This window comes from Thalassophryne amazonica, chromosome 3 (assembly GCF_902500255.1).
Source record: "Thalassophryne amazonica chromosome 3, fThaAma1.1, whole genome shotgun sequence".
In the NCBI taxonomy this organism is placed as follows: Eukaryota; Metazoa; Chordata; class Actinopteri; order Batrachoidiformes; family Batrachoididae; genus Thalassophryne; species Thalassophryne amazonica.
This window is the reverse complement of record NC_047105.1, coordinates 23,886,453-23,901,499: the sequence shown is the minus strand read 5'-3', so window position 1 is coordinate 23,901,499 and position 15,047 is coordinate 23,886,453. Positions and strand designations below refer to the sequence as shown.

Here is a 15,047-nt window from a genome sequence, read left to right as displayed (position 1 = left end):
CGTGCGTTACCTGTGCTGCTCCACAGCCTGTCCAGTGGATTTTTATTTTTATTTTATTTTATTTTTTTTAGCACTGTTGTCGTGCGTTGCCTGTGCTGCTCCACAGCCTGTCCAGTGGATTTTTATTTTTATTTTATTTTATTTTTTAGCACTGTTGTTGTGCGTTACCTGTGCTGCTCCACAGCCTGTCTAGTGGATTTTTATTTTGTTTTAGCACTGTTGTCGTGCGTTACCTGTGCTGCTCCACAGCCTGTCTAGTGGATTTTTATTTTGTTTTAGCACTGTTGTTGTGCGTTACCTGTGCTGCTCCACAGCCTGTCTAGTGGATTTTTATTTTGTTTTAGCACTGTTGTTGTGCGTTACCTGTGCTGCTCCACAGCCTGTCTAGTGGATTTTTATTTTGTTTTAGCACTGTTGTCGTGCGTTACCTGTGCTGCTCCACAGCCTGTCCAGTGGATTTTTATTTTGTTTTAGCACTGTTGTTGTGCGTTACCTGTGCTGCTCCACAGCCTGTCTAGTGGATTTTTATTTTGTTTTAGCACTGTTGTCGTGCGTTACCTGTGCTGCTCCACAGCCTGTCTAGTGGATTTTTATTTTGTTTTAGCACTGTTGTTGTGCGTTACCTGTGCTGCTCCACAGCCTGTCTAGTGGATTTTTATTTTGTTTTAGCACTGTTGTCGTGCGTTACCTGTGCTGCTCCACAGCCTGTCCAGTGGATTTTTATTTTTATTTTATTTTATTTTTTAGCACTGTTGTTGTGCGTTACCTGTGCTGCTCCACAGCCTGTCTAGTGGATTTTTATTTTATTTTAGCACTGTTGTCGTGCGTTACCTGTGCTGCTCCACAGCCTGTCTAGTGTCGGATTCCCTGTTTGGGAATCCGCTAGCTTAGCGTAGCTACTAGCTCTTAGCCGTTTTAGCATGGCGGCTTCTCCTGTCTCTCCCGTACTTTTCTGCTCTGGGTGTGAAATGTTTAGTTATTCCTCGGCCTCTTTTAGCAGTAACGGTACATGTAATAAGTGCAGCTTATTCGTAGCTTTGGAGGCCAGGCTGGGCGAATTGGAGGCTCGGCTCCGCACCGTGGAAAATTCTACAGCTAGCCAGGCCCCTGTAGTCGGTGCGGACCAAGGTAGCTTAGCCGCCGTTAGTTCCCCCCTGGCAGACCCCGTGCAGTCGGGAAGGCAGGCTGACTGGGTGACTGTGAGGAGGAAGCGTAGCCCTAAACAGAAGCCCCGTGTACACCGTCAACCCGTTCACATCTCTAACCGTTTTTCCCCACTCGACGATACACTCGCCAAGGATCAAACTCTGGTTATTGGCGACTCTGTTTTGAGAAATGTGAAGTTAGCGACACCAGCAACCATTGTCAATTGTCTTCCGGGGGCCAGAGCAGGCGACATCGAAGGACATTTGAAATTGCTGGCTAAGGCTAAGCGTAAATTTGGTAAGATTGTAATTCACGTCGGCAGTAATGACACTCGGTTACGCCAATCGGAGGTCACTAAAATTAACATTGAATCGGTGTGTAACTTTGCAAAAACAATGTCGGACTCTGTTGTTTTCTCTGGGCCCCTCCCCAATCAGACCGGGAGTGACATGTTTAGCCGCATGTTCTCCTTGAATTGCTGGCTGTCTGAGTGGTGTCCAAAAAATGAGGTGGGCTTCATTGATAAATGGCAAAGCTTCTGGGGAAAACCTGGTCTTGTTAGGAGAGACGGCATCCATCCCACTTTAGAGGGAGCAGCTCTCATTTCTAGAAATCTGGCCAATTTTTTGGGATCCTCCAAACTGTGACTGTCTAGCGTTGGGACCAGGAGGCAGAGCTGTGGTCTTATACACCTCTCTGCAGCTTCTCTCCCCCTGCCATCCCCCTATTACCCCATCCCCGTAGAGACGGTGCCTGCTCCCAGACCACCAATAACTAGCAAAAATCTATTTAAGCATAAAAATTCAAAAAGAAAAAATAATATAGCACCTTCAATTGCACCACAGACTAAAACAGTTAAATGTGGTCTATTAAACATTAGGTCTCTTTCTTCTAAGTCCCTGTTGGTAAATGATATAATAATTGATCAACGTATTGATTTATTCTGCCTAACAGAAACTTGGTTACAGCAGGATGAATATGTTAGTTTAAATGAGTCAACACCCCCGAGTCACACTAACTGTCAGAATGCTCGTAGCACGGGCCGGGGCGGAGGATTAGCAGCAATCTTCCATTCCAGCTTAGTAATTAATCAAAAACCTAGACAGAGCTTTAATTCATTTGAAAGCTTGTCTCTTAGTCTTGTCCATCCAAATTGGAAGTCCCAAAAACCAGTTTTATTTGTTATTATCTATCGTCCACCTGGTCGTTACTGTGAGTTTCTCTGTGAATTTTCAGACCTTTTGTCTGACTTAGTGCTTAGCTCAGATAAGATAATTATAGTGGGCGATTTTAACATCCACACAGATGCTGAGAATGACAGCCTCAACACTGCATTTAATCTATTATTAGACTCTATCGGCTTTGCTCAAAAAGTAAATGAGTCCACCCACCACTTTAATCATATTTTAGATCTTGTTCTGACTTATGGTATGGAAATAGAAGACTTAACAGTATTCCCTGAAAACTCTCTTTTGTCTGATCATTTTTTAATAACATTTACATTTACCCTGATGGACTACCCTGCAGTGGGGAATAAGTTTCATTACACTAGAAGTCTTTCAGAAAGCGCTGTAACTAGGTTTAAGGATATGATTCCTTCTTTATGTTCTCTAATGTCATATACCAACACAGAGCAGAGTAGCTACCTAAACTCTGTAAGGGAGTTAGAGTATCTTGTCAATAGTTTTACATCCTCATTGAAGACAACTTTGGATGCTGTAGCTCCTCTGAAAAAGAGAGCTTTAAATCAGAAGTGTCTGACTCCGTGGTATAACTCACAAACTCGTAGCTTAAAGCAGATAACCCGTAAGTTGGAGAGGAAATGGCGTCTCACTAATTTAGAAGATCTTCACTTAGCCTGGAAAAAGAGTTTGTTGCTCTATAAGAAAGCCCTTCGTGAAGCTAGGACATCTTTCTACTCATCACTAATTGAAGAAAATAAGAACAACCCCAGGTTTCTTTTCAGCACTGTAGCCAGGCTGACAAAGAGTCAGAGCTCTATTGAGCTGAGTATTCCATTAACTTTAACTAGTAATGACTTCATGACTTTCTTTGCTAACAAAATTTTGACTATTAGAGAAAAAATTACTCATAACCATCCCAAAGATGTATCGTTATCTTTGGCTGCTTTCAGTGATGCCGGTATTTGGTTAGACTCTTTCTCTCCGATTGTTCTGTCTGAGTTATTTTCATTAGTTACTTCATCCAAACCATCAACATGCTTATTAGACCCCATTCCTGCCAGGCTGCTCAAGGAAGTCCTACCATTATTTAATGCTTCAATCTTAAATATGATCAATCTATCTTTGTTAGTTGGTTATGTACCACAGGCCTTTAAGGTGGCAGTAATTAAACCATTACTTAAAAAGCCATCACTTGACCCAGCTATCTTAGCTAATTATAGGCCAATCTCCAACCTTCCTTTTCTCTCAAAGATTCTTGAGAGGGTAGTTGTAAAACAGCTAACTGATCACCTGCAGAGGAATGGTCTATTTGAAGAGTTTCAGTCAGGTTTTAGAATTCATCATAGTACAGAAACAGCATTAGTGAAGGTTACAAATGATCTTCTTATGGCTTCGGACAGTGGACTTATCTCTGTGCTTGTTCTGTTGGACCTCAGTGCTGCTTTTGATACTGTTGACCATAAAATTTTATTACAGAGATTAGAGCATGTCATAGGTATTAAAGGCATTGCGCTGCGGTGGTTTGAATCATATTTGTCTAATAGATTACAGTTTGTTCATGTAAATGGGGAATCTTCTTCACAGACTAAAGTTAATTATGGAGTTCCACAAGGTTCTGTGCTAGGACCAATTTTATTCACTTTATACATGCTTCCCTTGGGCAGTATTATTAGACGGTATTGCTTAAATTTTCATTGTTACGCAGATGATACCCAGCTTTATCTATCCATGAAGCCAGAGGATACGCACCAATTAGCTAAACTGCAGGATTGTCTTACAGACATAAAGACATGGATGACCTCTAATTTCCTGCTTTTAAACTCAGATAAAACTGAAGTTATTGTACTTGGCCCCACAAATCTTAGAAGCATGGTGTCTAACCCGATCGTTACTCTGGATGGCATTTCCCTGATCTCTAGTAATACTGTGAGAAATCTTGGAGTTATTTTTGATCAGGATATGTCATTCAAAGCGCATATTAAACAAATATGTAGGACTGCCTTTTTGCATTTACGCAATATCTCTAAAATCAGAAAGGTCTTGTCTCAGAGTGATGCTGAAAAACTAATTCATGCATTTGTTTCCTCTAGGCTGGACTATTGTAATTCATTATTATCAGGTTGTCCTAAAAGTTCCCTAAAAAGCCTTCAGTTGGTTCAGAATGCTGCAGCTAGAGTACTGACGGGGACTAGCAGGAGAGAGCATATCTCACCCGTGTTGGCCTCTCTTCATTGGCTTCCTGTTAATGCTAGAATAGAATTTAAAATTCTTCTTCTTACTTATAAGGTTTTGAATAATCAGGTCCCATCTTATCTTAGGGACCTCGTAGTACCATATTACCCCATTAGAGCGCTTCGCTCTCAGACTGCGGGCTTACTTGTAGTTCCTAGGGTTTGTAAGAGTAGAATGGGAGGCAGAGCCTTCAGCTTTCAGGCTCCTCTCCTGTGGAACCAGCTCCCAATTCAGATCAGGGAGACAGACTCCCTCTCTACTTTTAAGATTAGGCTTAAAACTTTCCTTTTCGCTAAGGCTTATAGTTAGGGCTGGATCGGGTGACCCTGGACCATCCCTTGGTTATGTTGCTTTAGACGTAGACTGTGTTTCATAATTATTGTATGGCCTTGCCTTGCAATGTGGAGCGCCTTGGGGCAACTGTTTGTTGTGATTTGGCGCTATACAAGAAAAAAGTTGATTGATTGATTGATACCTGGTATGCGATATATAGGCCCAACACCATAGTAGGAGAAACATGCCCATATCATGATGCTTGCACCACCATGCTTCACTGTCTTCACTGTGAACTGTGGCTTGAATTCAGAGTTTGGGGGTCGTCTCACAAACTGTCTGAGGCCCTTGGACCCAAAAAGAACAATTTTACTCTCATCAGTCCAGAAAATATTCCTCCATTTCTCTTTAGGCCAGCTGATGTGTTCTTTGGCAAACTGTAACCTCTTCTGCATTCCTACTATTTAACAGAGGGACTTTGTGGGGGATTCTTGCAAATAAATTAGATTCACACAGGCATCTTCTAACTGTCACAGCACTTACAGGTAACTCTACAGACTAGCTTTGATCATCCTGGAGCTGATCAATGGGTGAGCCTTTGCCATTCTGGTTATTCTTCTATCCTTTTTAATGGTTGTTTTCCATTTTCTTCCACGCGTCTCTGTTTTTTTTTTGTCCATTTTAAAGCATTGGAGATAACTGTAGATGAACAGCCTATACTTTTTTGCACCTGCGTATAAGTTTTCCCCTCTCCAATCAACTTTTTAATCAAACTACGCTGTTCTTCTGAACAATGTCTTGAACGTCCCATTTTCCTCAGGCTTTCAAAGAGAAAAGCATGTTCAACAGGTGCTGGCTTCATCCTTAAATAGGGGACACCTGATTCACACCTGTTTGTTCCACAAAATTGACGAACTCACTGACTGAATGCCACACTACTATTATTGTGAACACCCCCTTTTCTACTTTTTTTTGCTAATAGCCCAATTTCATAGCCTTAAGAGTGTGCATATCATGAATGCTTGGTCTTGTTGGATTTGTGAGAATCTACTGAATCTACTGGTACCTTGTTTCCCATGTAACAATAAGAAATATACTCAAAACCTGGATTAATCTTTTTAGTCACATAGCACTACTATTATCCTGAACACTACTGTATATGCAATTTGTTCTTGCAAGACAGATAGTATGTACTTCATGAGTGAACGTGGTGTGCGTGTGTGACCCCCATCTGCCCTTCCCGATCAGCCTACACCATCCTACTCAAAGCCAACAGACAACTTCTATCAGGAAGGGCTGACCACCAAAACAAGATGAAGACAGACAAGAACGAAAGACAAGTGGCAACTGCAACAACTGTGAAGTGATGAGAAGTAGAGACATTCACTTATCTCCATGGTGACATTCATGTTTCTGGGTCTGCAGGCTTTGACATCGCACAACGCTTGGGAATAGTAAACATCCACATCATAAATTAGAAGGAAGTTTAAATTGTTCCTCCACGGTGAGCAAGAAATGCAGCATCCAGCACCTGGATCAGAACGCTTCAATAGCAGTTTAAACAGACCAAGAATCTAACTGATCTTCTACAAATCTTCATGTGAAGGCGGCGTGTGAGCGTTACTGGCAGACACTCTGGATTTCTTTCAGTCTGCCTGGAGCACAGGAAATATCAAAAGGTCACGTGTTTGTCCAGCCAGTTCATCCCAGACATAACAGAGCTGCTTTTCACATCAATGTAACATTGACTTTATTTTCTCATACTTCTTTATTTCAGCCCTGCAGAATTAACTTCAGTCTTCTTTTCCCCAAAAAGCTTCATGAACAATATCAGTGATTCAAGATTAAGTCCCATAGCTGCCTTAAAAAATAATAATAATTAAAAAAAAAAACTTACAGAACAAAATCTGATACTGCTGATATTTGGCACTGCTGAAGTGAGTTTAGTCATTATAACTACAGAGGAGCCGTGCCAAACCTGTACAACAGCGTCTCTCAGTGGCGTCAGGTGGAATAACATGGCATTTTCTGTTTATGTTTCAACCTCTGTAATATTCTGAAAGTTCAGTGCTCTTAGAAAATTAGAATTTTATGAAGACGGTCACAAAGGAACAGTGTGCGAGTTCTGATCTGATTCATACCCTCAGAGGCATCCTGGAAAACCTGGAAATTTATCAGAGTATTTTTCTATTCATTGAAAACTACCGAATATCCTGGAAAAAAATTGATATTGTCCTGGATTTTTATTTTTTTAATTTTAATATTTTATTTTATCTCCCCACTTTAATGGCCACATAGAGTACAAGCCACAAATTCCGTACAGCTGGCCCGGAAGTCGTGTGTTTCCTTGTGGAAAAAAGATCATCTTAGCAAAGATCAGTCAGTTTTTCTTCTTTTTTTGGCACTGAAATGGAACTTATAACAGTTATTGATATTGTTGCTGCTGATTTGTGACCATCAGCGGTTCGTAAACCTCGACTTGACTTCGTTAAAAATCTGAACTCGTGCAACGCCTTAAGGTACGTCTGCGTTTAATGTCCACACTGAAAGCTGATCAGTTTTGTACATCGGTGACGACTGTTGTGGCATCGGGTGTTTTAAACTTTATAGACAGACAGAGCGCAGACTTACTGCCACACGTCTTTCTGTCCTCCTGCAGCGGTTGTCCCTCAGGGCAGATACAGTAATAAGATCCTGGAGTGCTCACACAGTGGTGCTCACAGCCGTGGTCCACTGTGGAACACGTGTCCGTCCCTGCAAGCACACCATCAATCAACATGTGATACAAAAACATGCACCCCAGACATCAGGTTCCCGCCACGTGAGCTAAGCCAACATACAGGACGGGTTGACTTCATCACATTTGTTTTTGTTGGATACATGTTCTCCAGGATTCCTCACATTTATGGAGAGATTTTCAAAATCTTGGTGCAGGGGTGCAGCAAGGCCAGCGTAATGTTTTATAGATCAAGAGGTTGAGTATGTTGCACCACAGTGCAGCTGAGTCTTAGCGTGACCCTCTAACTGTACCTGTGCAGTGTTATATTCACTCATGTCTCAGTGATTCATATTAAAGAGGTACAAGATTAATGAGGTGTTTTACATCCAGCCACTAGGTGGCAGTGGAGAAATTATGGCTTCACTTTTCAGGTGTCTGTCTTCATTTTTTACACTCTAACTAAATAAGTCACCACCAACACACAAAATGTTTAGCTATTATACTTAACAATTTTCCATAAGTTTGACTGGTCACAAAAATGTGTGACATCACATTTTCCTACAGAGCCCCGCCCATATCAAGCCCAGTGAGAGGAACACTGACACACACAATATATACAATATTACTGTTTGGCTCAGTGGGATTAAGTGATACTACTTGTAGAAAGACAGAATCAAACTTGTTCTCTTTCATGTAGATTTGATGTAGAACTTTGAAAACAGACATTCTAAAACAGGAACTGATGTTTTTGGTGTTCTTCACTGACTTGTGCAGGTCTTCTTGTCCCTGTTGAGTTTGAATCCTTTGTTGCAGTCGCAGGTGTAGACGCCGGGCGCACTGAGACAGATTTGTTCACAGTCATGTTCCCCCGCAGCACACAGGTCAACGGCTAAATAACACACAGACACACACACACACGTTATTTGTCATGTCTGTTTTGCTGGAATAGTCAATGCTTCATTTCGTGTGTGTGCAGTATCATGACAAAGGCTTTGTACATCAAGGTACGACTTGGTGCACAAGGTCACTTCACTCAGACTAGCAAGTTTGACGTTGGGCATGCTTCATTTCTAACTGTGCCCACCAGGGGGCAGAGTCTCTGATATACTGTGCATGTGATACCTTGACAAAGACATTGTGTATTAGTTTGAAACTTGGTACACCATGCCACCTCACTAAGATCTTGTTGAGTGAAGAGGTTGGGTGCATTTCAGGTATAATTGTGGCCACCAGGGATTGAGTTCTCGAAACCTTGTGTACACGATATCTCAAAAAAGAGTTTTTGTACCAAAGTGAAACTTGGCACACAAAGTCACCTCACTGAGACCTCTACCAAATTTGATGTTGGACATGGTTCAGTTATAATAGTGGCCACCAGGCGGACAAGAATCTGAAACATTTCTTACACAATATCATTACAAATACTGCGTATCAAAGTGAAACTTGGTACACAAGGTCAACTCACTATGGCCTTGGGTAAGTTCGACGTCGGTTGCCTTTCAGTTCTAGTTATAGCCGCCAGGGGGTGGAGCCTTTGAAAGCTATTGTATAGAGAAATGTCCACAAGGACTTAATGGCTCAGGATGAACCTTGCTGCTGAAGATTAAACCTTGATTAATTACATTAAGATTAATACATTAATTGATTAAGACACTGCATCAAATTTGAGATTTCTCTCGGCAGTATTGTCCTTGTTTTTTTCTGTCTCTCTCTGTGTGTTTCTATACATCTGTATGTGAACACAAAGTGTGATGCAGAAAGTAATATTTCTTCTGAAAATCACTAACAAACAATGCTCCTTGTCAAAACTCAGTCTGCAAGTAGGTAATAAAATTAATGAAGTAAATGTTTTTATGGATTAATCTGTTAGTTCCTTTTACATGAATTAGATGCTCACCGTTATGATTTCAAAATGCTCATTTATTCAGACCATCTGTCCTCATTACTAAGGGATTCAAGTCAGAATAAAATCAGGTATTTCAGAATCAGAAAATGCTAAATGTTTGGCATTTTTTGCTTGAAAAGTACCTAAAAGTACTAAATGACTCCTGCTGATATGATTTTCAATTAAGTGATTATTTATTCTGCTGGAAAAAAAGAACTACTTATATAATTGATGAATCATTTACAGAAAGTCATTTTATAAGAAAATATTCCAAATTTGACTTCTTCCCGCTCCTGAAATGTGGCGATTCAGTCCTCTTCTCTTTTGAGATAAACTTGTTGTAAAGCTCTTAATACAAGTTAAAATCTCACTTAGAGTTTCAAACAAGGGCAGCACGGTGGGTTAGTGGTTAGCATTGCCTCACAGCGAGAAAGTCATGGATTTGATTCCCACCTGTGGCCCTTCTGTGTGGAGTTTGCATGTTCTCCCCGTGCAGTGGTGGGCAGACTTCCGATAATCCGATAACAGATACTTATCAAAGATAATATTTTCATTATCGGATTATCCTTTTAGATAAATTTAAAAACCAACATCGGACTAATTATCTTCCGATGAATTACCATCAGATAACTTTTAGACCGATAACGTACTAAACTAAGCTGAACAGTGAAAAACATTTTTAAAACTGTTAAAGCTGTTGAGGCCTACCTGTTAAAAGTTTCCTAATAAGCATGTTGTTCTACCCTCTGCAATCAGAAACCACTCTATCGTCTGTAAGCAAAGGAGAACTGGTGACCAAAAAAAAAAATCATTTCCTTTAACACCATACTAATATAATCGCAATGTCACCAAGTCATCCAGAGGCATACATGTTTAACTTATGGTTCAAATTTTAACCACTCATTTTTGTTGGGAAAGTGTAAGTACACGGACCCACAACAGGGGGCGCAAATGAACGGACAATGGAATAGGTCAAATAACAACACTTTACTGTTGCGAACGTGCACAACAAATACAACGGATTACAATAATGGACAAAATTCAATTTACAAAGGTGTCGTGTGGGCAGGCTCGAAGATAGGAGACGCCTCTCCGAAGTAGAACCGGAACCACACGGTTTCCTCCACCACAGGACCCCGGGAATACTGGAGCCGCCAAGTCCCGAACTCCCAGGTGGCCACTGCCTCCGCGTGTCGGACCTAGTACTGCTGGCGAGGAACAAAGAACAGTTAAATGAGGCCGCGTTTGCACCCAGCAATCCGCACGGCAGGAAAACTACCTCCACCTCTCGTTGGAAAAGGAGTCTGTTATATAACGCACAAAGTCACAAAAGATTACTGTCACACAGTGAGCTGAGAATATTACCTTCCAGGTAGAACGATATCTCGGCAAAGAGGTGGAGACGTCGTCCTGCTGATATACTCCTGCCGATCAGATGATTGGTAACAGCTGTTGCAGGTGATGCGTGACAGCTGTCACCCTGGCTGCTCCTGTGAGGCGGCTGCGCCCTCTGGTGCCTGGAGCCCGCACTCCAGACAGGTCGCCCTCTGGTGGTGGGCCAGCAGTACCTCCTCTTCTGGCGGCCCACACAACAGGACCCCCCCTCAACGGGCGCCTCCTGGCGCCCGACCAGGCTTGTCCGGGTGGCGGCGGTAGAAATCGGCCAGGAGGGCCGGGTCCAGGATGAAGCTCTTCTTCACCCAGGAGCGTTCTTCAGGTCCGTACCCCTCCCAGTCCACCAAATACTGGAAGCCCCGGCCCATCCTACGGACATCCAAAAGCCGGCGTACAGTCCAAGCCGGCTCGCCATCGATGATCCGGGCAGGAGGCGGTGCCGGGCCCGGAGTACAGAGGGGTGAGGTGTGATGTGGTTTAATCCGGGACACGTGAAATACAGGATGGATCCGCAGTGAGGCCGGCAGCTGAAGCCTCACTGCGGCTGGACTGATGACCTTCTGGATCTTGAAGGGGCCGATGTAACGGTCCTGTAACTTGGGGGAGTCCACTTTGAGGGGGATGTCTCTGGTAGATAACCACACCTCCTGCCCTGGCCGATACGCAGGGGCCGGGGTCCGCCGACGGTCTGCATGGGCCTTTGACCTCATCCGGGCCCTCAGCAAGGCAGAACGGGCGGCACGCCACACCCGACGGCACTTCCGTAGGTGGGCCTGGACCGAGGGCACACCGACCTCTCCCTCAACCACTGGAAACAAAGGAGGTTGGTACCCCAGACATACCTCGAAAGGGGAGAGGCCGGTGGCTGACGACACCTGGCTGTTATGGGCATACTCGATCCAGGCCAGATGGGTACTCCAGGCCGCCGGGTGCGCGGCTGTCAGGCAACACAGGGCCTGCTCCATCTCCTGATTGGCCCGTTCTGCTTGCCCGTTGGTCTGGGGATGGTACCCGGATGAGAGACTCACCGTGGCCCCCAGTTCCCGGCAGAAGCTCCTCCATACGTGCGAGGAGAACTGGGGACCGCGATCGGAGACGATGTCTGTTGGGATCCCATGCAGCCGGACGACGTGGTGAACCAGGAGGTTCGCTGTCTCCTGGGCCGTCGGGAGCTTCGGGAGGGCCACGAAGTGGGCCGCCTTGGAGAATCGGTCCACTATCGTGAGGATGGTGGTGTTGCCCTGGGACGGCGGGAGGCCCGTGACAAAATCCAGGCCGATGTGGGACCAGGGGCGATGGGGCACGGGCAGCGGCTGGAGCAGACCCAAAGCCCTGCGATGGTCAGCCTTGCCCCTGGCGTAGGTGGTGCAGGCCTGGATATAATCCCGGACGTCGGCCTCTAGGGACGCCCACCAGAAGCGCTGCCGGACAACTGCCACGGTTCTTCGCACCCCTGGATGACAGGACAGCTTAGAGCCGTGACAGAAGTCCAGGACTGCAGCCCTAGCTTCTGGTGGGACGTAGAGTCTGTTCTTCGGCCCAGTTCCGGGGTCCGGGCTTCGTGCCAGGGCCTCCCGGACGGTTCTCTCTACGTCCCAGGTGAGGGTGGCCACGATAGTGGACTCCGGGATGATGGGTTCCGGTGGATCCGACAACTCCGTTTTGACTTCATCTTCATGTACCCGGGACAAGGCATCCGATCTCTGGTTCTTGGTCCCGGGACGGTAGGTGATCCGGAAGTCAAAACGGCCGAAGAACAGTGACCAGCGGGCTTGCCTGGGATTCAGCCGCTTGGCGGTCCTGATATACTCCAGGTTCCGGTGGTCAGTGAAAACCGTGAATGGCACGGACGTTCCCTCCAACAGATGTCTCCACTCTTCAAGAGCCTCTTTCACCGCAAGGAGTTCTCGATTGCCGACGTCATAATTCCGTTCGGCCGGGGTCAACCTGCGGGAAAAATAGGCACACGGGTGAAGGACCTTATCGGTCTTCCCGCTCTGGGAAAGCACAGCTCCTATCCCTGAGTCCGAGGCGTCCACTTCAACCACTAACTGGCGACTAGGATCGGGCTGCACCAGAACGGGTGCAGACGAAAAGCGCCGTTTCAACTCCTTGAACGCAGCATCGCAACGATCCGACCAGGTGAAGGGGACTTTTGGTGAGGTCAGGGCTGTCAGGGGGCTAACTACCTGACTGTAGCCCTTAATGAACCTCCTGTAGAAATTAGCAAAGCCGAGGAACTGTTGCAGCTTCCTACGGCTAGTGGGTTGGGGCCAGTCTCTCACCGCCGCAACCTTGGCCGGACCAGGAGCGACGGAGTTGGGGGAGATGATAAACCCCAGGAAGGACAAAGATGTGCGGTGAAACTCACACTTCTCGCCCTTCACAAACAGCCGGTTCTCCAACAACCGCTGCAGGACCTGACGTACATGCCGGACATGAGTCTCAGGATCCGGAGAAAAGATGAGTATATCGTCTAGATATACGAAGACGAATCAGTGCAGGAAATCCCGCAAGACATCATTAACTAATGCTTGGAACGTCGCGGGGGCGTTTGTGAGGCCGAACGGCATGACCAGGTACTCAAAGTGACCTAATGGGGTGTTGAATGCCGTCTTCCATTCGTCTCCCTTCCGGATCCGAACCAGGTGATACGCATTTCTAAGATCCAGCTTAGTAAAGATTTTGGCTCCATGCAGGGGGGTGAACACGGAATCTAATAATGGCAACGGGTATCGGTTGCGAACGGTAATCTCATTCAGCCCCCTGTAATCAATACATGGACGAAGTCCGCCATCTTTCTTGCCCACAAAAAAGAAACCTGCCCCCATCGGGGAGGTGGAGTTCCGGATCAGCCCGGCAGCTAATGAGTCCCGGATGTAGGTCTCCATTGATTCACGCTCAGGTCGTGAGAGGTTGTACAGCCTGCTGGACGGGAACTCAGCGCCTGGAACCAAATCAATGGCACAATCGTACGGACGGTGCGGGGGAAGGGTGAGTGCCAGATCCTTGCTGAAGACGTCAGCAAGTTCGTGGTACTCAACCGGCACTGCCGTCAGATTGGGAGGGACTTTGACCTCCTCCTTAGCCTGGGAACCGGGAGGAACCGAGGATCCTAAACACACCCGATGGCAGGTTTCGCTCCACTGAACCACCACCCCAGATGGCCAATCGATCCGGGGATTGTGCTTTAACATCCATGGGATGCCCAAAATCACGCGGGAGGTAGAAGGAGTTACAAAATCTCAATCTCCTCCCGGTGGTTTCCAGACACCACCAGAGTTACTGGTGGTGTCTTGTGTGTGAGTAAAGGGAGGAGGGTGCCATCTAGTGCCGCACCTGCAATGGCGTAGGAAGCGCCACCAGAGGGAGCCCTACCTCCTTTGCCCATCTGCTGTCTAGCAGATTCCCTTCTGACCCCGTGTCCACCAGTGCTCGGGCTTGAAGGGTTAAATCCCCGCTCAGGATTGTGATTGGGAGTCGTGTGGCAATTTGTGTGTGTCTCACTTGAATGTCTTGACCCCCCCTTAGCCCAGTCTCTAAGGGCGAGTGTTGACGTTTTGTCCGTTTGGGGCAGTCTCTCTGTGTGTGCTCTGTTGAGCTGCAGAGAAAACACTCTCCACGGATCAGCCTCCCCATTTTGGCCCTGTGCGTCTCCCTAACAACGTCAACAGGGGGAGCTGTTGCCCCACAAAGCGCTGCGGCTGTGGAGCGTGGGGAGGGCGGCCCCTTTTCTAACCAGGAAGGGAGAGGGGGGCGCGTATCCGGTCACGTCCTTCGCCTCGCTCCCGACGGCGTTCCTCTAACTGATTGTCTAATCGTATAACGAGATCAATAAGCCCGTCTAAATCCCGCGGTTCGTCCTTAGCCACCAGGAGCTCCTTCAGGACCAACGACAGTCCGTTTACGAAGGCGGCGCGGAGGGCAGTGTTATTCCAGCCGGACCTCGCAGCCGCGATGCGGAAGTCGACTGCATAAGCAGCTGCGCTCCGGCGCCCCTGTCTCATTGACAGCAGCACGGCTGAAGCGGTCTCTCCTCTATTTGGGTGATCGAACACTGTTCTGAACTCCCTCACAAACCCATCATATGTCAGAAGGAGCCGTGAATTTTGCTCCCAGAGCGCTGTAGCCCAAGCGCGTGCCTTGCCGCGAAGCAGATTAATTACATAAGCTATCTTCAATCAATTTCAATCAATCAATTTTTTTTTTATAT

General features: G+C 46.0%; 1 protein-coding gene across 1 annotated transcript in view; it reads right to left on the bottom strand.

The window, feature by feature from the left end:
• The window catches only part of matn4 (matrilin 4), a 157,173-nt gene that overhangs the window by 43,078 nt on the left and 99,048 nt on the right, over window positions 1-15,047 (bottom strand). Inside the window, exons 10-11 of the mRNA XM_034165921.1 lie at window positions 8,321-8,443; window positions 7,467-7,589 (exon numbers count right to left, since the gene is read on the bottom strand). Coding sequence (XP_034021812.1) covers window positions 7,467-7,589; window positions 8,321-8,443 — 246 coding nt within the window. The remainder of the gene's footprint in view (window positions 1-7,466; window positions 7,590-8,320; window positions 8,444-15,047) is intronic.